Source organism: Panthera onca, chromosome B2, assembly GCF_046562875.1.
Source record: "Panthera onca isolate mPanOnc1 chromosome B2, mPanOnc1 haplotype 2, whole genome shotgun sequence".
Taxonomy (NCBI): domain Eukaryota; kingdom Metazoa; phylum Chordata; class Mammalia; order Carnivora; family Felidae; genus Panthera; species Panthera onca.
In genome coordinates, this window is record NC_138343.1 from 97,901,916 (window position 1) to 97,923,880 (window position 21,965).

General features: G+C 37.5%; 2 protein-coding genes across 5 annotated transcripts in view; one reads left to right on the forward strand and one right to left on the reverse strand.

Annotated features, from left to right (window-relative positions):
* The window catches only part of SESN1 (sestrin 1), a 115,331-nt gene extending 95,319 nt beyond the window's left edge, over nucleotides 1–20,012 (reverse strand). Inside the window, exon 1 of the mRNA XM_060616342.3 lies at nucleotides 18,945–20,012. Within this exon, the coding sequence (XP_060472325.1) occupies nucleotides 18,945–19,223 (279 nt within the window). The 5' untranslated portion in view covers nucleotides 19,224–20,012. The remainder of the gene's footprint in view (nucleotides 1–18,944) is intronic.
* Nucleotides 20,013–20,321: 309 nt separating this feature from the next.
* The window catches only part of CEP57L1 (centrosomal protein 57 like 1), a 75,436-nt gene continuing 73,792 nt past the window's right edge, over nucleotides 20,322–21,965 (forward strand). Inside the window, exon 1 of one of the 4 annotated variants that reach the window (XM_060616346.3) lies at nucleotides 20,322–20,404. The gene's annotated coding sequence lies outside the window, so the exon portion shown is untranslated. Of the gene's footprint in view, nucleotides 20,405–20,630; nucleotides 20,722–21,965 lie in introns of those variants that run through there. The other 3 variants (XM_078447195.2, XM_060616347.3, XM_060616345.3) reach the window with 3 other exon arrangements.

Sequence of the window (21,965 nt, forward strand, 5' to 3'; positions counted from 1 at the left end):
TACAGTAGGTCACTCTAGTCATGGGGCTGTCTTTTGGGGTCACAATCTCTTTGATAATCTGATAAAATGTGGGCTTTCTCCTAAGAAAAATAAAATGCTCATTAGTTTACACAATTTTGCATTCAATTAAGGGGCACATATGCTCCTAGAAAAGCTATAATCCTCAATGTGAGAAACCTTAAATTGTCGCATTTTCCAAAATAAATCTCTGCTCTGAAAACTTCCTTCTACTCTCTGGTAAACAAGAGTGATTATTTTTTACTAATTATTTTATTTAATTAAAAGACAGTTGATTCTAATTATTAGCATAGCAAATACATAGTTCTGTTATCTAAAACAGTTCTATACCAAAAAAGAATAAGGGTCTAGCTAGCTGTTAAGAACTACTTATTTCAGCTTCTCTAAAGGCAAGTTTTACGTGTCTATTACCTGGGTATAAATTAGTCATCAATATTTTTATTCTATGGTAGCTGATTTTCCCTCTATACTCAGTAGCTTACAATAAGAATGTTGTTCAATACAACTCTGGTTGTTGAAAAATACAAGTATAATGTAAATTATCCTAAGTTACATATAATAGCTTTTATTTTAGAGGAAGATATTCCCCCCCCTCCCCGCCAAATCATGAAGTGCATCTCTAGACTACTAAATGATTTAAGGTTCTATATCACTTTCAAGTTTCATAGTGTATCATTGACTTTGTATTTTTTAAACAGAGTATTACTAAAATGTAAAACAACACAATGGAGCAAGCAGGCAAGTAAAATAGTAACTTTTGATACTTGTTAAATCAATGTCTCATTATACAATAACTGAATTACAATCTGGCAGAGCTCTCATTAATACATCATATCCAAATTTTTACATGGCTAATTAAAGGAGCTTAAGGTAAACAGGACTATAAGGATGTTTAAATACATACTCAAACAACGCAAGTTGTGTTTGTGACTTGACCTACATGACCTCGTAAGAGAGCGAAGGCTATGATAGTTGACAGTAGAATCGTTTAAAAAAAGTAGGCATTTGACACCTGAAACTAATATAACACTGTACATTATACTTCAATTTAAAAAATAGGTATTTTATTTAGTATTTTTTTCAATAAAAAATTGTAAAAACATTTGAACTGAATGGATTAGGAACAATTATAAATAAATAGGCAAATTTGGGGGCCCCTGAGTGGCTCAGTCGGTTGAGCACCAACTGGCTCAGGTCATGATCTCATAGTTCATGAGTTCAAACCTCATAACCGGGGGTGAGGAGGTGGTGCTTTGTCAGTGTAGAGCCCACTTTGGATCCTCTGTCCCCACTCCACTTGTGTGCACACACTCTCTCTCAAAAAGAAACATTAAAAGTTTTTTAAAATAAGAAATAGGCAAGAAATAGGCAAATGTTATTTGCATTTAACAAATTAAGTAATAAAATATTCTTAAGTTTTGAAAGGCAGTAGAGTGTTGAGATTAATAGAACAAATTCTGGAGACCAAATGCTGGAGTTTGAATCCCAGCTCTGCTGTGTAGATGAGCTAGGTGAACAGGGACAGTTAGATAACCTCTCTCAGCTTCCTCTTATTAAATAGGTGAGTTAACGGGTGAATGCAAGTATGGTTGGGGGGGGGGGGAGGGGGGGACGGGAATCCAAGCACTAGAATATAAGCTCTAGGAGGGTAGACTTTTACCTTCTTTGCTCACTAATGTATGTAGTGCCTAATGACAGTAGGTCCAATAAATATTTGTGGAATGCTCACCATTCTTATTATTAACATGGTGATATTTGCACAGATGGAAAAACTAAACCCGTTAAGCTCAGCTGTCTAAACTTGGAAATTTTCCCTTTCTCCCCAAACTCCCTCCTTTAAAACAAAATGGAAATATAAGCATTCTTGAGTTGCACACCCAACTCTTCTAAGGCCCATAGCACCAAAATATGATTAATAAACTAGTTTTCAGTTGAGCAAGAGTGCCATCTAGTGTTCATAAAAACTATAATAAGCTGAAAATTTGGAGTAAATTTTCATCCAGGCAAAGAGAGAAAAAAACAAAAAACAAAAAAAACAGGAATGCAAAATCCATTAGGATAAAATCTGCTCTATCAACAGCCAAATCCTCTGAAAGAAAGGTAATTCTAAAGGAAATTAAAGAACAACAGCTTTTAAAATATATACCATATTAGAAAAAATTTATTTCAGAGTATACTGAAGTTGTACTTACCATAAAAGTAATTCTCCTATGAATAGAAAGTGGTATTATTGAACTTATTTTCTCTTTAATGACATGTATTTTTTGTTCTTATTAGAAAAAATAGAAGTACTCATAAAAATTTTGGAAAATGTAGAAAAGCATAAACCATGGCCTAGAAGTAGCCACTGTTATCATGTGGAAACATGTTTTATATGTTTTATACATATAAATATATAGATCCTAGATTTATATATATATATATGTCCTAGATTTAAAATATATATGGGTAAAATATTTTAATTTTAATCAAATATTTGGCCAAGATATTAAAGATGAATAAGAGAAAATCATAATGACAATGATTTTTAAAAACCGAAACCAAGAGCTTTCCCTACAAATGAAAAGACCTAGCCTCAACTAAACATTGTATTCAGTGGGGTAAAATTGTTTTTAAACTGCTATCAGTTATGTAATCATTTTGATATGGTTCTGCAACAGCCAAAATCCATAAGGAGCTGGAGCTTATAAAATAAAAAAAAGATAAATTATTTCATCTGTTTCCTTTCAGACACCACTAAATTGACATAAAGTATACCAACTTGAGTTTCAGAGATTTGAATAAAAATTTAGGTTTACAATTATGTTTAATCTCATTCATTATTCATTAGAGAATGCTCATAAGTTTGGGGCTTTATTTCTAATTCCTTTTCCCCCTCAAATCACAGACACAGCTGAGATTTGATTCACAGCTTATTAGTCACTGAATGATGAAAAGAAAGCTGTTTGCCACTTTCTACCTTTTGGACTAATGCTATTTTACTTTTAGTACTTTTTACTTTTAGTACAAAGAATGAGAAGTAGGGAATTTCCTAAGATTGCACAGAATAATGCAGTAAGGGGCGGGGGGGGGGGAGGCATAGAAGAGTTATAGGGGTCAGAGGGGATGAAAGAGAAAGATCAAAAAGCTGCTAGAGGAGGTGGGCCTTGGTGTCCCAGCCACTGAAGGGACAAGGCCTAGGGAAGGGCATCCAATGGCCAGGCTGGTGGTATGAGTCTCCTTTAAGTGGAGAATGTTTGCAAGGGTGGGGAAAGGACAGATTCTGGGGTCATATTATCACTTGCTTGACCACACTCTCTTCAAGGCATTAAATAGGTTCTTGGGCATATGATTTAACACACAACTCTCTTCACAGTATACAGGAAACCCCACTCTTCCCAACTCCTAGCTTCAGGAGATATGTTGTTGTGAAAGGCTGCTTATAAAATGATTCTCAATGATCCCTGTCTCCTGGTATTCACTCCATTGTGTAATCTGCTCCCTCTGAGTATGGGCTGGACCCAGTGACTTGCTTCTAATGAACAGATTGAGGCAAAAGTGATGGCATGTCTCTTTCAAGATTAGGTTGTAAGACAGTGACTTCTGTCTTGCTGGTTCTCTCTCTCTCTCTCTCTCTCTCTCTCTCTCTCAGGCTCCTCTCAGTTGCTTTTCATGAGGAAGTAGAGAAATCCACATGGAAAAGAACTAAAAGCAGCCTCCAGTCAACTGCCTGCAAGAAACTGAAGTTCTTAATCCAAAAGCCCTTGAAGAACTGAATCTGATCAACTGAATTGAATCCTGTGAGCTTGGAGGCATATCTTTCTCCGTTTGAGCCTTCAGATAAGACCACAGCCCTGGTTAACACCTTAAATGCAGCATGGGAGACCACAAAGCAGACATCCCAGCTAAGCTGTAGCCAGATTCTGGACTCCCAGAAATTGTGAGATAATAAATGTGTATGGTTTTAAGCCACCAAATTTGTTATGAAGCAGTAGATAACTAATTCAATTATTAAACCAAAAAAAAAAAAAAAAAAAAAAAAAAAAGCTGCTCCAGCCCACCTGACTGACCACACCCTGACAGTCTTTGCTTGCTCCCCACCCCCCCCCCCACACCCCCCGCAGCCCACTGCTTGTGGCAATCTCCCTAGTCACCACCAAGGCCTGGACCTTGTTTCTCTTCTTGGCACAAGTGGGCACTTCTTTTGCGGGTTTATAGATTAGGGTCCCCTTAGTTCATCTGCTTCGTCTCTCTCTCCCACCCAAGGGCTTCTGTACCTTCAATATCGGAAATAACAGGACATCTGAGCAAACTTTCTAGCTCTATGCTTCAGTGACCAGACCATCTTGGAATCTAAGTGCATGCATGGCTTCTAAGCTAAACCACCCATCTTGACTATGTATTACAATTTTACTGCTTTTTGAAGTTTCTCTTCACCATTTACCAACTGGTCTGAAAATACATCAGTGTTTTAACAAGTATTGTGGTGCCAATGCATCCTGGATGAACACCAACCCTGGTTTATGCTGTAAGGTTAATTCCCCAGACAAGATTCAAGATCATAGTTCTCCTTCCTTTCAATTTGTTTTTAAATATAATTAATTAATGTAATTTTTACAACTTCTTTTGAACATCTCAATCTTTAAATTACAATGGTATTACCACATGAAAAGTGCCAAGCTGGAATGGTTTTATTTATAATGCCCAATGCTGTCCTGAGAAGGAGTTTTGACAAAAGTCATAGTTACATGTTCATACACGCACTGACAGATGGCAAAAGAAAAATAAAAGGGGGCCACAAAAGGAAACAAAAATGAGGCCAAAACTTAGTCTGCAGGAAAGTACAATAGAGCATTAATTATTTCCAGCCAGTCATTGGAGGTTTGGTTTGGGCATGTTGGGGATAGAAGGAATGTATACTTGTGTCAACAAACAGAGGAGTTGAAGAGAAAAGTTAATTATTACATTAAAATTTATATGCTCCAATAAGCTGCCTTTATTATCCTAACCTATCCTGATCTTTCCTTGCTCTGAATTAACACTCTCTATATAATTTTTACACACTTATTTTAAGTCACTTTTCAATATAAAAGTAATACATACTCATTGCAAAAAAAAAAAAAAAAAAAACAAAAACAAGCAAACAAACAAAAACCCAAAGCTATAGGAAAACAGATTAATGTTTAAGAACATAGACACTCAGGGGTCAGACATGCCTCCTGCTCTCCCAGTAGTGGGGAGACATGCCTCCTCCATTCCAGGAGGGGTCAGACATGCCTCCTGCTCTCACTGCTTGAGCTAAGTTACTTAATCTGTTTCCTCATGTCATCTATAAAATGTAAAATTCACCTCACAGATTGTTGTAGGTATAAATACCTACAAATAATTATCATTAGATATTATTTTAGATATATATTTAGATATTAGAAATATTATTAGATAATATAGGGAAATGAACCTTCAAACAAAGTGCATAAATAGTTTGTTTAAATTCTTTCAGAATGTGGGTATAAACTGCAAATATAAAAAGGAACAGTACAGCAAACTTTGGGTTTTGCAGATCTGGTGTGACCCAGAGAATGTCTCCAGCAGCTGCACCCCCTTAGGAACCCTGGGGGCCAAGGAAAGCAGTATCAGGGCAGATTAAAACTGTCTCCTAACGAAAAAGCCTAGATTTTGAGAAGTTCCTGTTTCCTTGGCTAAATAAATCAGAAACTTAATCTTACAACAAGTGGGTGCATTCATATTAGTATATTTATTTTGGGAAGATATCATCCTCAAAACCTATAATCCACTTGAAACTTTGCAAATGTTATATATAAAATGTTTATAGCAATGCCTTGCACATAGTAAGCACTCAATAAACTTAAGTATTTATTAACTATTATAAAAAGAAAAACCAAAATTTCTAATAATCCCACTCTAAATTTTTTTTATGCTTAATTATTTTTGAGAGTGAGAGAGACAGAGCACGAGCAGAGAAGGGGCAGAGAGAGAGAGAGAGAGAGAGAGAGAGAGAAAGGGAGACACAGAATCTGAAGCAGGCTCCAGGCTCTGAGCTGTCAGCACAGAGCCTGGCGTGGGGCTCAAACTCATGAACCGCAAGATCATGACTTGAGCCGAAGTCAGAAGCTCAACCGACTGGGCCACCCAGGCGCCCCCTAATAATCCCACTTTAAAAGAGAACTATAGTTCATATTTTGGTGCACATAGGTTTCCTTTCCCCCCTCTTTATAAAATATAATTTGGCACTACCTTAAGAATTTCTTTTCCACTTAAATACATAATCTTTTCTAATAAATATATTTTTAAAAGAATTTTCATTAACTGTGTAATAGTCCTTTATAAAGATGCAGCATAATTTAATTATCCATAATTATTGGATATTCAGATTATTACCCACTTCTATAGAAACACATATAGATGATACACTGACATTGCACATAGCACTGTAGTGATCATCATACATAAACCTTTCAGATGGTTTCCTAGATGTGGAGCTATTATGTATACATTCTTTCAACACCTGCACTGCTGTCAACATACTATCATAAAATGTAACATTTTTAGTCACAGCCTTGATTTGCTCTTAAATTTTTTTCTCTACATCATCACAAAATTCTTAAGGGTAGTGGTTGTTCCTACTTTTTATATCCCACCACAGCACTAGAACAGTGTCAGGCACAAAGAAAAATTTTAAATGAATGCTTACTTTTAAAAAGTATACTCATTTCAGCCTTATGTGGAGAGGGAGGTCAGCTGGAGGTGCTATGGGGTTCAGGAGGAAAAACAGTAACCCTGTCATAAAGTGTTTTAACAAAGGAAAAGGCACTAACTATAATTAAGTTTCATTCTAACCAATCAAAAGCATTTAATATAAATATATAGTACAAAAATAACAGAGTATTTATTTTAAGGTTTGACTCTTCACATTTTACAACACATTAACTCCCAAATTCAAAGAGGCTGTCATTAAAAACTGGGATAGATTGGAATTAGATACTTCTTAATCTGAATAATTACCACTAAGGAGATAATAATATAATGCACTAAAGGGAATAATAGAAAATAAGGATTAAAACATTCATTGTGTGTTGGAAAAGACAAAAGTAACTCTAACTTGGGGTCAAATTTTTGTTGAGAAAATTACTTTTATATGTTAAACTGAAGAAAGAAAGAACAGGGCTTGCCTTACATCCATTCACCAATACTCAGTACAGGTGCAACTGTGCAAACTTTGTTTAGATCTTCAGCATCTAAGGAAGATGAACTAGACTTTTAATGGAGCATTTAAGAGAAAAGCAATGGAATTATTTGTTAGTAGTTGTTAACAAATGAAGTATATAGTATTTAGATTTTCCATCTTCTTCGACAAGATTTGTTGTCAAAATCATTGATTCATCATGCTATACTAGATTTTTAGTGCACATACCATAGATACCAAAACTCTGACCTAACAAGTGGTATACAAAATGATAGAAAATGGCAGGCACTATAATGAATTTGAAAATATTGTGTGCTTAACAGTACAGTTACGATGGGATTTACAATTAGAAAATATCGATAAAGTATTTTAAAATTTAATTTATAACATATAGGCAACAAAGATAAAAACACCTCAACAATTATGTTAAGTACGCAGTTCAAATTGAGTAATTTCTTAAAATTACATAAGTTACTTCACAATTTAAGAAATCAAGATTAAGATGTTCCATTTTGATCAGATAAATGTTGAATTATGGAAAGAATAAGAAAAAAGTACTTTCTACATTATTTAAACACAATCCTTTATGGTTCTAATGATAATTTTCCACAATAATGGAATAAAAGAATCCAAAAACTTTAAAGTATGCACGGGAGACATACAAACGGAAAAATGATTTCTATATGAGCTCAAAGTAATGATAAAATCGGGCTTGATTTCTAAAAAGACAATTGAGGCCCCTTTTTAGCTGTAAACAACTTGCTGTATGTAATGCAATACCATATTTTGGGAAATTTCAAACATTCACAATCCACAGGAAAAATACTCAACACTCCTACACTATTTTTTTTTTTTTTTAAGCCCACAATAGTGCAGTCTTTCAGCTACAAAGCCAGAAGCCAGTTATAAAACCAGTACTTTTCCACTAGAGTTACTTACGGGGCGGGGAAGGGGATGTTTGACACTGCAAACGTTAGGGTCTAAAATAAGATCATTGCAAGGAGTTACTACAACACTCACACTGCCAGCACTGTCATGGCAACAATGAACTAGCTAGGAGAATGCTCTTTTAACATTCAAAGCTAACCCAGAGTCTATTACTCATGGAAATATACCAAATTTTCTTTTAGGCAGTTCACTAAAGAAATCATCTTACTTAGTAATCTCTTAATGTAAAAACAAACCTTTCACACACCATATTTCCAAGAGCCAGAGCCTCCATGCAATCAGCTGAAATTTATAATGACAACATAATAAAAATTATGCACCACAACGAAACATGAAGATCAATCGGGGTCCAAATGCAATTTAAAGATGGGTCAGGGTTTAAATAAGAATTTGGTATGCAATTTATTAACATCTAAGAATGTAGTTTCCCCTAGAAACACCAAAGTTTTACATTTCATCCTGAAGGAAAAATAATTTGGAACAAAAAGTAATATATATTTTCACTGCTAGGAGTTTTATATTAAATTTTTATCCAGAAAGTGTAGTGTAGTGGTGAAAAGCATGGACTCTGGACTCTCAATGCCTGGGTTTGAAATCTGGTTCCTCTTACTAGCTATGATACCTTGGGCAAGTTATTTAACCTATCTGGGCTCTGATTTTTCTTCATGCATAAAATAGGGATAATAATATTTACTCTTACAGTGTTGTGAAGACTGAATGAAATAATATACAAAAAGGGCAAAGAATTAGGCTGCACATAGAGAATGCCTATTCTTACGACATTCAAAAGTATACATTCTGCCAAACAAGAAAGATTAAAAGACTACTGACGATAATTTAAGATGACTTGGTTCCAATGCCATGGCAGCTTAGGAGGAGCCCCCAAACACACCCACACATAACCAAGCAAATTCAAGAAATCTAACATGGTACATACAAAATCTCTTCAAGCCTTGTTACTTTTGCTGAGGTAACTTTCTGGCAATGTATCTTTGCTTAGTTACTTTGTTTTAATCATACCAAGCTGTCTAAGCTAGGCCAGTTACCAGGCAAGAGTGAAAGGCCTCAGGGACTTTCAGTTTAAGATGTCAGGCTCCCATTGCAGTGGGCAGAGTAGGAATACCGAGAGTGCAGCTCTAATCACCTCAGTAGACCTTCAAGGCTAACAGTCTCTGGAGTAGATAACTTGCCTAAAGTATCAGGCATGAATCGACCAGGCATAGAAGATTTAATTGCTTACTCACAACACTGGTGTACAAGCCATGATTTGCTTTTCCTATATCATGTGTACCTGAAGATGTATTTGAAAGTCCAACGTTCACAAGTGGAATAACAGACTAACATATCAAAGGAGGAATCCAGTTCCCAGATGGCTAAAACAATATTTATACAATCCTTAATTTGGTTCCTAGAGGTGTTATTTCCTCTAGAGTGCTATTTCCTGAGTCAGGGAACCTGGAAAGTAAGTGAAAACTTTCCCAGTTGCTCAGAAACTTGGGAGTACCCTAAAAAGTGTATGGTGCCACAGGGCTCAATTTTCCATCTCTTCTCTATGGCACTATGGGGGCAGAACAGAATATTAATAGTTAACATTTACTCAGTGCTTACTGGATTCCAGTAAGCATTGCGCATGTTACCTCATTTAATCCTTTCAACTCTGTGAGGGAACTGAGGTTTAAGGAGGTTATGTAATTTGCCCAAGGTCACAGAGTTTGGCAGAGCAAGACTGAAAGCCAGGTCTGACTAACTCCAAAGCCCATGATCTTGATAATTATACTCTAATGCTGTCCAGATACTGAAGCAAAGGCCTTGGCCATGGACCTCTCCATGTACACTTGACCATCTGGATGACACAAGTAACTGCCTGCCTGCAACTCCTCCCTGCTGGTGCCATGCTGACATAGCAGAATGGTGTTGGACTCCAAGGAGGAGATGGATGCTACATATCTGCCATCACATCTAGGGCAAACCTCTGGGCAGGCCAACTACCCTGGGCAGTGGCTGGTTAGAGGCATCCTCTGCTAAAGCTAGACATCAGCATTAATCAGCTTATATACGAACATTCAATGTACAAAAGGCAATTAGGAGTGTCAATATATGTGGATAAAAGATGTGGGATGTATGAAAGTCAAGTACATAAAAATCCTAAATTCTAAACAGAAAAATCCTAAAGCAATGCCAGTTTGGAGTATGACTTATTAAGTAAAGCACCAAAAGCAAGCTTATCATCAACATCACTGCCAATATTTGAGCACTTACTATGTACTTCTGCATGCTTTACGTGTTCATTTAAGTCTCCGAACTACCCTGAGTTTGGTATTATTATTACCTTCATCTTACAGATAAGTAAATAGTATCAAAGAGTTATTCATAATTAAATTTACAGGTTACAGGGGAGTCTGGGTAGCTTAGTCGGTTGGGCATCCCACTATGGTCCGGGTCATGATCTCACAGTTCATGAGTTCGACCCCCATCACTGCCCTGGGCTCACTGCCATCAGTGCAGAGCCTGCTTCAGATCCTCTGTCCCCCTCTCTCTGCCCCTCCCCCTCTTGTGTGCTGTCTCTCAAAAATAAATTAAAATAAATAAATTTGTAGGTTACAAAATATTGAAGATTACAAACTAACTGCTTTACCAATATGATCTTTATAATCACACCACAGGGTAGATAATAAAATTATGTAAATTCACAGATGAGGAAACTGAAACTACAGAGGTTAATTTATTCATGAGCATATTACTGGCAAAGAAAATCCAGTAAGGTCTTTTTTTTTTTTTTTTTAATTTTGTTAATGTGTATTTATTTTTGAGAGAGAGAGAGACAGAGAGAGATAGAGCACAAGAGGGGGAGGGGCAGAGAGAGAGGGAGACATAGAATCTGAAGCAGGCTCCAGGCTCTGAGCTGTTAGCACTTCGAACCTCTATCATCAACAAAACTGAACCAATAAAGATTATATTTTATAACTTAGGTCTGCCAAAGCATACATTACTTGTTAGGTAAAAAGGTTAGGTAAAAAAGTAGACTCAGCTTAATTTGGTGAGGTATATCAACAACTCTGAGAGACCTTATTTTGTGAGAAAACTCTCCCTATCATTTAAATCACTTTTTACTTTTGAAAGGCTTCTCTTAAATATGTCCTTCAGTACCATTGAACAGACCACTCTACCTCTATTTTGCAAGGCTTGGTCTTTATCACATGATTGGAAGAATATCTTACTGTGTTTAGGCTATGAATAGCATTTGAAAAATCACTCAGTTATAATTATAGACAGCTAACACCTGCCAACTTGCTAGAAAATGAAATCATGTAAAATTTTAAGACAAGTGTGCAATGCTTGTCAAACACTGAAGTATCAAAACAGTAAATGCTTACTTTTAGTGGGATAAACTAAGATTTTAATTAGACTTTACTGAATATTACATATAATTGACAAATTGTCCTAATTTTTAAAAAGCATATTTATTAGCTTGTCAATCTAAACAATTTTTAAGTTAAAACACTAACTGAATACTATTCAGTTAATGAATATGCATATATGACAGTTGATATGGAAAAGATAACTCACAAAATTCACATCATAAATGTTACTTCCCTTTAGTATGGTTTAAAAGCTTAGGAAGTTGTTTTAAGGTAACTTCATAAGTAATAATTTATAAATCGATGAAGCTGTTTCCCTTTTAAAATTAAAAACAGGGTAAGAAATAAAATATAAAACTAAAAGTGTCTCATTTTTCTAAGGTAAGTACATATTTCATTGCAATCTTATAAGATTTTCCTATTTTGTTATATAAAAGAGATTAGAACATGAGAAGACGTAATTTTTGTGTTGCCAAATTTCATGAGTTTTTTTCCTTATAAATTGAAAAATGTCAAACCTGTGGCAGTCTATAGTAACACAAAGACTTTTAACAATAACAATGCCAACTGGGAAGATCCAATAAATGGTCCTAGTTGTTATCCTACATAACTCCCTAAGTATATCCAGTAAAAAAAAAAAAAAAACATTTTTTAAAAATAAGCATCTTTTAAAAGACTTTTTTTAAAATGCACATTGTGGTAAATGCATCTTTATCAGCACTAGTTTAACTCAGTGTAATAACCAAAAGGAAAAAGAAAAAAAGCAAAACATGAAATGTTCCCATAGACTGCCTATCTAGCTGAGGTTTTCATACTGAAATTTCCAGTCTGCCCAATGCCCCCAACAATACCACCATCAAAATTCTGAAGAACTCTCAGATGCCCCTGAGTATACTGTGCCTGCATAATTAAAGTACTAGGTAATTTCATCAAGGTCAATGAAGGTCTCCATTAATGTAATAAATGTGATCTAGGAAAGTTGGGCCAAAGTAAAGCCTATCTTCCATTGACTTCCATTTAAAAAGCAGGTTATTTTACCATGGCACGAAAAAAATAGTCTGATTTGAGAAACTGTGACAGAGATTAAAAATTGGTGGTAAGGCTTGCTTGGTGCTAATGTATTTCCAACAGGACTTTCTTCCTTCCGTGCACTTTAAGCACTGCCTCCCCTCCCCTAGCATCTATCTCCCTGTCCTTCCACAAGTTCTAAAAATTTCCCATTTCTATGGTTCCTCCATGTTAATTTGCTTCTAAATAAACACTGCCTGTTTTCAAATATGAATATTCTTTATGATTATGATGTGACACCAAATAGGACCCTTCTGTATCAAAGTTTAAGTGATTGATAATCCTTTATTATACCCAAGATTCCATGGCTATTTTCTGTCAGGTCAAATTTCAATAAATCCTTAAGTTGGTTCTTATTAATTTATTTTCCACTGAAATGGTTAAAAGATATTCCACAAATTTCTACCAGTCACCAAAAGGAAAAAATAACTCTAAAACAAAAAGAACATAAATGTTCTACTTCATGAATGATCTATACAGCACTTAAAGGGCACAAAGTGTTAAACATGAGAAAGTAATTTTAATTAAGCTAAACTATTGTTTCAGAGGGTCCTTCATGATGCCATGAGCAACCCTTGACCTTAAATTGAAATCTAATAAGTGTTTAACATCTCATTTTCCTACAAAACACTACATCCCATTTATAAATTAAACAATGTACTAGAAACCATTTTTTAAAATAATCATTCTGGTTTTTGTTGTTTTTTTCCTCATGGTAGTAGAGACCATCTGGGACACTGTAATAGGAATTAAATATTTGAAATCTGAAAACTTAAAAAAAAAAAAAGAGTGTGTCCTTGTTAGTTTCAGTCTTTCTGAAAAGTCAGAACAAAGGAAGAGGACAGGATGTATTTATATATTACAAAGAGGACACTGAGGACAGATAGTACAGATATGATTCATCCTGTAAGCCAGTGTTGGGGAAGGGGGTGGGGGGGGGTAAGATAAGCTCTTACTTTGTCTTCAAACCATTTAGGAAAAAAAAGTTAATAGTTGCTTTCAATTTCTTCACATTCTCTATCCAAAGAAACACGGACAACCCGAGGGTAAATAGCATTCTCCTCTGAGTTCAAAAGCTACTAAAGAAAGTGGTCAAAGGTAGGAATGAGAGGAAGCACTGAATAGAAAAGGCAGGAGGCTTTCCTAAGGAAAGGGACTGAGTTCTCAGTGTATCAATAAAATAAGGCCAGAAAATAGTGGATATGGAAGAGAGAAGTTTAGTGCAAATACTGAAAGAAGACTCGTATTTGCTGTGGCTAAGAGTAGCAGTGAATTGTTTGAAATGCACCACCTTAAACTTTTGGTTTTGACTAGGCATAGCAGTAAAAAAGAAATCAAAACAATCAGTTCAAAAGGCCAAATCTGCTTCTAGAATGTTCCTAATCTGGTATATTTTATAGCATCATTATAAATTATGTTTCAACCTAATAGAATCTAAATTATAATAGGCCAAAGCAATATTTTATCTAGTTAGATATAAGATCAACTTTTATAGCCTTTGACTAAACTTATCTGCCTTCTTATCCCCATTCTTCCTCACCAACAGAAATATTTTTGTTCAAGTGATGGGGCTCTCCTGGCTCTTAATGGCTGAATGCAGATTAGTTCAAATCAAAACCAGAAATGCCCAATTTCCTTGCCAATGACTGGCTTAGAAAAGGGCATGTGACCCAACCCTAGTCAATAAAAATGGACAGGAAGTCTGCTGGAGGCTGAGAAAAGCTTTTCTTCCCTGATAAACACATGTGAAGAAACTCTTCTCAGCTACACAGAGTCATGACTACACATGGTGCTTGGAATAAGGCAACTTGCAACCATGAGCAGAGACAGTACTTGCTGAGGAAAGGAGAGCAGAAAGAAGGCAAAAACGAATATAGTTGAGCTAATCAATCAATCCATGAAGCTTGAAATTGCCCAACCTCAAGATTTATTATACTAAATAATAAATCTCTTATTGTTAAACCTACAAACTATATATTACCCAAACTGGTATCAAATGGATACTCCAACTGCAGCTTTAACAATTGAAATGTGCATCATGCCCAACAGCTAAAGTTTCATTTCCCCCCGGGGGGGGGGGGTAACAATCACTTCACTAAAGGAAAGCCTCCTCCACCCCACTTAACAAACATACTTTGTTACTTGGTCTAAATTTTCTAAAGCCAAATTATTTTCAGACAGTGTTAATTGCTGGCAATCTCATAAAAAAAACTTAACAGATTCCCTTTTTCACAGTACAGAAATGAAAATGATCAAACGACCATTCTTAGAAAAGTACTTGACTATTTTGAACACTCTTCATAATCTTTTGATGAATATTTACACACTCACATTCCTCCTTTAATTACCTGCACCCTAAAACTACAGTTCACCAGTGGACTATAATAGTGTATCAGGCCAGTGTTAACACTTCTGTTCCTTTGTTCAGAGAATCAAGAATATCGAAAAGATATTATGGGGTTAAAAACAACAAAAAACCCAGCATAAATAAGGCCTATTAGAAGACCTTCCTCCAAAGCAGGGAACAAATCTTACTGATCTTCCAGTCTGAAGAACAGTGCCTGGCACAGAACAGTTCTCAAAAATGTGTTCAATGGATTTACGTATGTTGTTGTGAAATCAATAAACTGAGAACAGGAATACAGAGAATGCTCTTTCCCAATGTGCCATTTTTTTTTTTTTTTTTTTTTTATATACAGGTTTAGCCATTTTGAGTTGATCCATCTTATCCCTGCCCCACCAACTTTGCTCCTGATTACAGTCCTCTGAGCTGACCTAAAACAATCAAGAGCAGAACAGCTGTAGGGATTGCAAATTCAGTTCAGCTTTTGCTGATCTACCAATGAATAACAGAAAGCATTATGGAGTACCACATTTAATTATCTGGTTTCTCATGTGAGGCTGGAGCAGTATGTGGAAGCCAGATGATGCTGGACATTATGTGACATTCTCAAGCAGTTTAAATTCTATCCTCAAGGATTTTAGACAGGAGAGTAACATGATCAGATTTCATTTTAGATAAATGACTCTGCAGTTATGTGGAGCACGGATATAAAGGTGGAGGATGGGTTAAGTCTGGAGAAGTGACGGATAACAATAGCAGAACTACAATGGTAGTAGCAGGGGCAGAAATCCCTTCGGGAGCTATTTCTAATCAGGTGCATCACAGGTAACTTAATCTCAACATGTCTAAAACAAAACTCACCGCTCCTCCTAAACTGACCCTTTACCACTCTTCTGTCTCAGGAATTGACTGAACTAGTAATCAAGTAGTTCAAGCCAGAAACTTGAGAGCATCCTTTATTTTGTTATTTTCTTCATCTCCTGTATCCAATTCAATACTATCTCCTGTTTCTAACTCTTAGCTATCTCCCAAGCCCATTCACTGTTTCCCACTTTTCCCACTACACCCTAATCCAACCATAATTTTGCTTTGGACTGGTGGAATTATCTCCTGATGCTGCATATCCACTCTTCACCCCTGAAATTCATTCTCTGCATTGCTTCCAAAGTAATCCTAATACACCGTGGATCATGTCACAGTCTTGCTCAAAACTCCTCAGTGGCTTCCCATTGTTCCTAGGATAAAGTCCACAACTCTTTTTTTTTTAATTTTTTTTTTTTAACATTTATTTATTTTTGAGACAGAGAGAGACAGAGCATGAACGGGGGAGGGGCAGAGAGAGAGGGAGACACAGAATCAGAAGCAGGCTCCAGGCTCTGGGCCCGGGGCTCGAACTCATGGACCACAAGATCGTGACCTGAAGTCGGACGCTCAACCGACTGAGCCACCCAAGCGCCCCAAGTCCACAACTCTTAACTTGGCCTTCAAGATCCTGTTATCCAACTCCTGCTTAAGAACAGTAAGAATTCCTAATATTGCTGAGCATGTCTTATGTGCTAGGCACTGTGCTATGTTTTGCAACCATTATTTCATTTTATTCTCATTGTGAGCAAAAACTGAATCAAGGAGAAATGTATTCAACATTGTAGAGCTAATAAAGTATTAGAGCTAGGTCTGACTACAGAGGATGTGCTTAAGCTTTCACTCTCCCTTCAAACATATGCTCCAATCACATTGTATTACTTTCCGGTCCTAGACCTCATCTGCTCTCTCTTGCCATGAGGTCTTCACACAACTGTTCCCTATGTGTGGAATGTCCCCCTCACAAATTTCATTTTTGCCTGGATTATATTTATTCATTCACCAAATCTCTGCTTAAATGTCATCTCTTCAGGGAAGTCTTCCCTTACTATCTAAAATTATATTATTTGTTTATTGTTTATGGTCCCTCTCCAGTAGAATGTCAAAGTTGTTTACCACTGGTTCTTAGTTCTTAGAATGGCATTCACCATGGATTCAATAAACAATCGCTGAATGAAGGCATGAATTAAGGATGTGGGGATGGAAACTCCCTAATCTGGTGACTTTATTCAGGCTGATAAAAAATAAAAAGAAGCCAAATATAAATTTGTTCAGACACTGGATATTTATTTAGTAGCTTCCAGGTCCCAGTCAATACTCTTGAGAACTTACAGCCCTCCGAGGAGACAGTCACATAAACATGTGATTATAGCACAATATAAGTAAAGTACCTGTTATAATAGTAGCAGGAATTAAGTGCAGTAGATGCAGAGATTAAAAGTATAAATTTATGGAAAACCTTCACTGTGGAGGCGATTCTTGAATCTTTTTGCAGGAGGAATGAATCTTGAAATATGTATCATGTAGTCCGTGTCTTTCACTTACGATAAAGGAGAGGAGCATCCATTATGTACTGGGGCACTTTACATCTCATTTATTCTCACAACAGCTCTATGTTATTATTCCCATTTTATAGATGTTGGAAATCCAAGCTAAGAGAGATCAAGTAACTTAACTTGTCCAAGGTTATGCAGTACATTAATAAGGAGGAGAATTTGAGCTCAGGTCTGGCTCCAGTACCCATTTACTTACCAATATACCACAGTCCTTTGACCCTGCACTCCCCAGAGCTTAATTACTTTTGTTTTTAATATAATTCTTAACCAAATTGGTTATCTGGTTTCCCATTTGGATATAAATAAGCAGCAAAATTAAAAATTCAGGAAGAGAACAAAGTGTACTGACAGTAAGGGAGGGAACAAAAAAACTATTAAAATTGAACACAAAAATTCAAAAAACGTGGATCATATAGTCCTGTATACTCTACCCTCACCTATACAACAGTACTTGATGTGCATAATGATGACTCTATTATGAAAAATGATTGTTGTAGATGCTACAGTCTAAGAAACAGAGAAATAACTTTGGATGCTTAAAAGGGTAAACATCAGGAATCTAGAAAATTAATTCCTCTCTGATAATTCTGGATAAATGAATTGTAATGATTGTTCCCAAACTGTTTGTGAGAAGAAATATCCCAAGATTTTAAACAGAGTCTTCATTTTATGGACATGATTATTTTTCTATTGCTTCAAACTAACCAAAATAGAAAAACTATTAATCTTAGCTGACATATATACCCAAGTAAATTAAGAACTCCTCATAAATGACTTCGATTCAGTAACTTAGACATAGTGTCACTGACCATTCTTAGTATATAAAAACCTTTCTCAAACCAAACCAAAGCCTTCCTAATAAATCTTCCAATAAAACAGGAGAGTTTGACTATGTATAGAAGAGGAGGAAAATTAACATTCTTCATTGGTTGCACTCAAAACTTAAGTAGGTATATATGTGAAGAAAACAATTGAGGCAAACACAGAGAAAACTAAGTAATTTACTACAGGAGTGTTTCTATCATTCACTTAACCTGGGTTCAACTTTCAACTATAAAGAAGCTAGCTTCTTTATAATATAGACTTATTATTTTATATAATTCATTTTTTTAAAAGAAAGGTTGCCTTTAGAGAACAGACCCTGATTTTTTTGTTTTGCTTTTAAGAACAAGAGAAAAATTGTTTCACCATTTATCTTGAACAAGAAACATTTATCATTTTAGAGGCTTTTAAACGAGAAACTTTCCACACAATATTGTTTGTACTGATGTGAAAAGTACACTGGCTATACTTCCTAACAACATGTAAAAATGAAAAAGCAAGTCTTTACTTGCCATTAACTGTAACTCTCTCTTATTTTTCCAGGAGGAATGCAGCTTCCAAAACTCTCTAGAAAGACAATGCTTATTTACTTATATTTGAAAATTGCTTTCACTTTAATTCACCTTATTCAATTTTGGCCCCAAATTCAATGTTTTACAAGCCACTCAATAAGATGTAGAATGAACTCGTAATGAGTTCACTTAACCACCTCTTAGAAGCAAATACAACTGCAAGCAAAACTGCGCTTTACTAGATGGACAGTTGTAATTACAATGTTTTCTTACCTGGACGCTCTTCAAAATAAACTCACTTTTCTCTCTTACATCTTTAAAGGGACATCTCTTAGAAAGCATAAGCAGATGAGCAAGAAGCTTATTCAACCCATCCAAAGAAACAGCATTTGAAAGCCCGTCTGATGGACGAAAAGGTGTCTCTTTCACCGAACGAAGATACTCGGTTCTTCTTAAAATGGTTTGCCTAATGTTTTCCAGTGCTGTCTCTCTAGTAGTTGAATCTCTACTGCACAGTCCATCCCACCTCACTTCATTCTCTCCTTCAGCCATGACAACTGGAGATTTTTCTTTGCAGTCTTCAGTTACCCTTCAGCATGTCCCCAAAAGCACTTCGTATTTTTAAAACGAGGAATGTAAGAGTAAAATCAGAGAAACCGAATCGTCATGAAAACACAGATGTCTGGCTGACATTTGGAACAAGAAGTGTCTTTTATATTGATGGCTTTCAAGCGATCTACAAGACAGAACTTACCCTCTTCCTACATGAAGGGGCAAGCCTTGTCAGAGACTGAAAAAAGTTCGAAAGTTGAAACCCTACAGCGCTGGCTTTGCTGGACAGGCAGTCTCAGGGAAGTGCTCTCCTCTGTCTCGCGGGGTCAGCGGATATCTTCACGTTGTGGAGCTGTCAAATCCGTGCTCTGCCCAAAAAGGCTGGTAACAGTTGAACGCGCTCCAGCCATTCGGGTTTTTTTGGTCTGGGCGGCCACCGGGTTCTCAAGAGCATTCCCACCCCGCCCCTCCTCAATCCCCGCCCTCCGCAGCTCCTCCCTTCGCCTCAGCGGCCGGCCAAGAGCTAGTGGGGAAATCTCGCCAAACCCTTGCTCACTGGCCGCCGCGACTGGAGACCCAGGCGTTCCTTGGGGACGGCAGCCTCCGGCAGCCGCTGTCTCGACTACAGTGTTGGAGGAAAGCGTCTCCGGCCGCGACGATTCTGGACCCCCAGGCGGACGCCACTTCTTTTCCTATTCCTGCGTCCTCGACCACCTCCCACTAAGCCTGCAAGGCAAAGGGCTGGCCCGCAATCTCTAAATGCCGGGCTGCGCCGCGAAGCTGGCGGAGCAGCGAGGCCTGAGGCGCAGAGCCCGCCCCTTCGTCCAGCCCCATCGGTGGGGCTCGGCCCAGAGGGCGGGAGCAGGGAGGGGAGATGGGGTCCTCACCCCACCAGCCCCTCCCCTTTCTCCGCCCGACATAAACCAGGAGCCGCCCCTGCCCCAGCGCCCTCTTCCCCGCCCAAGCAGACGCGACCCGCAGAGGCAAAGCCATTGGAAAAAGCCCCGCCCTCCCGCTGGCTACCTCCAGACCCTAAGTCCGCGCGCGGCCTCCCACCGCTGCCGGCTGCTACGCATGCGTGATGGCGAGCAGGGCGCAGGCGCTTAAGGGGCATTTTGCGTCGGGGGCGTTTTCCGTGCCCTGACGTTTGGATTCTCTGGACTGGAGTAGGGGAAAGAAAAGTAAGGAGGCGTTGAAGTACACTGAAACAATTACAGACAAGGCAAGCACGGAAAAGAAAGCGGGCGTAGACACACACTTGGAAGAAATTGAATCCAAATTTAAGATTAGCCTGAAAATAGCGACGGTCTATTACGCCAAACCCGCGGTTTGAGGAGACGGGGCTTCCTCGCATTGACTTCTGGGGAATGTAGTTTTGATGCGGCCGACGCATTCTGTTGGCGATAGAAACTACAGTCCCCAGGAGCCACTGCGACGTTGTCCGTAGCGGCCTTCAAGCAAACGGTTTGCGCGAACGGAGGTTGAGAGCGTCGACTGGGTGAGCACTGTAGAGTTGCCTGCCACTTTTCCTTGGACAGGATTTTTCCTTCCTTCATTTCCTCAGGGATTTTGGAGACGACGCCATCTAGGGCTATCCTCGTAGCCAAGGGACTTTGTCCAATAATCTGCGTGGGAAGGAGTAGTCCAGGTTCCCAAGGCCGAGGGCGCGTTTGGCGCGGGAAATGGTCGCAGTCCCGAGGGTCGGAGGGAGCGGCAGAAGGCCGGGCAACAGAGATGCTGTGAAAACAAGTGCACCTTGCTGCGGACTCGCGCCGAGGGATTAGGTATCCCTGTGCAGTTGCACTTTTGTTTGCCATCGTGTAGGCGAGTTCGGTGCTTTATGCGCCCGAATGAAATCCCAGGCAGGGCTTTGAAAGCGAGTTTTCAAATCCATTTTGTGTGAGACTAAGGGGAAAAGAATCCCCAATATTCCTAGAAATCAATGTTTGCAGGGTTTAAGGATACTCTATGAAAGAAGACCTATAAAAATATCCAAAATTTAGTATATTTAAAGGATTCAGTCATTTGTTTTTAAGTTACCGTTTTTAAAAAGTCATTCCTTATGAGAAAAGTCAAGATGTGAAAGGCAGTTAATGGACTGAGAACCAAATTAGATTTTAATTCTAAACGTTGCAGAATAGATGTGTTTCTAAAAATATAGCCTTGTTAGGTTCTGAGTATACAACAGTGAAAAAGACACAGCCTCTACCTAGTTACAGAATCTAATGGCTAAACACACAATTATAGTATGATGTCATATCTGGCTATCTAGGATGGCTAGAAAGAAGATAACTTAGCTTGATCTTGGAAAGTCAGGAAAATCTTTATACCAGGGAAAGAGGGCCAAAAGAATAGCATGTGGTGAGTCCCAGAAGTGAGAAAGATGAGATATTTTCAGGAAAATTGCAGTAAGCCAAATCGTATACATTTTGGGAAGGATAATATTTGTGTATTGATGTATTTTGAAGTTGCAAAGAGACAAGTACTGTGAATTTACCAGATAGTTTCTGAAAATGACCTGTCCTTCAACAGATTTATAGTTTTGATGAATTAGTCTAATGTAGCCTTGCTACATTCAATGCTACTGGTTTAAATCAGATTTTATTTTTAAACGTGCACTTCTTATGAGTACGATTTAAAAAATAAAAAAGACATTCCTTTTTTGTCCTTTTTTTGACCTCATCCTCCTTTGTCCAGCCCGCAAAGAGTAGGGTCATTCTTAAATCTATGTCCTTTTTTTTT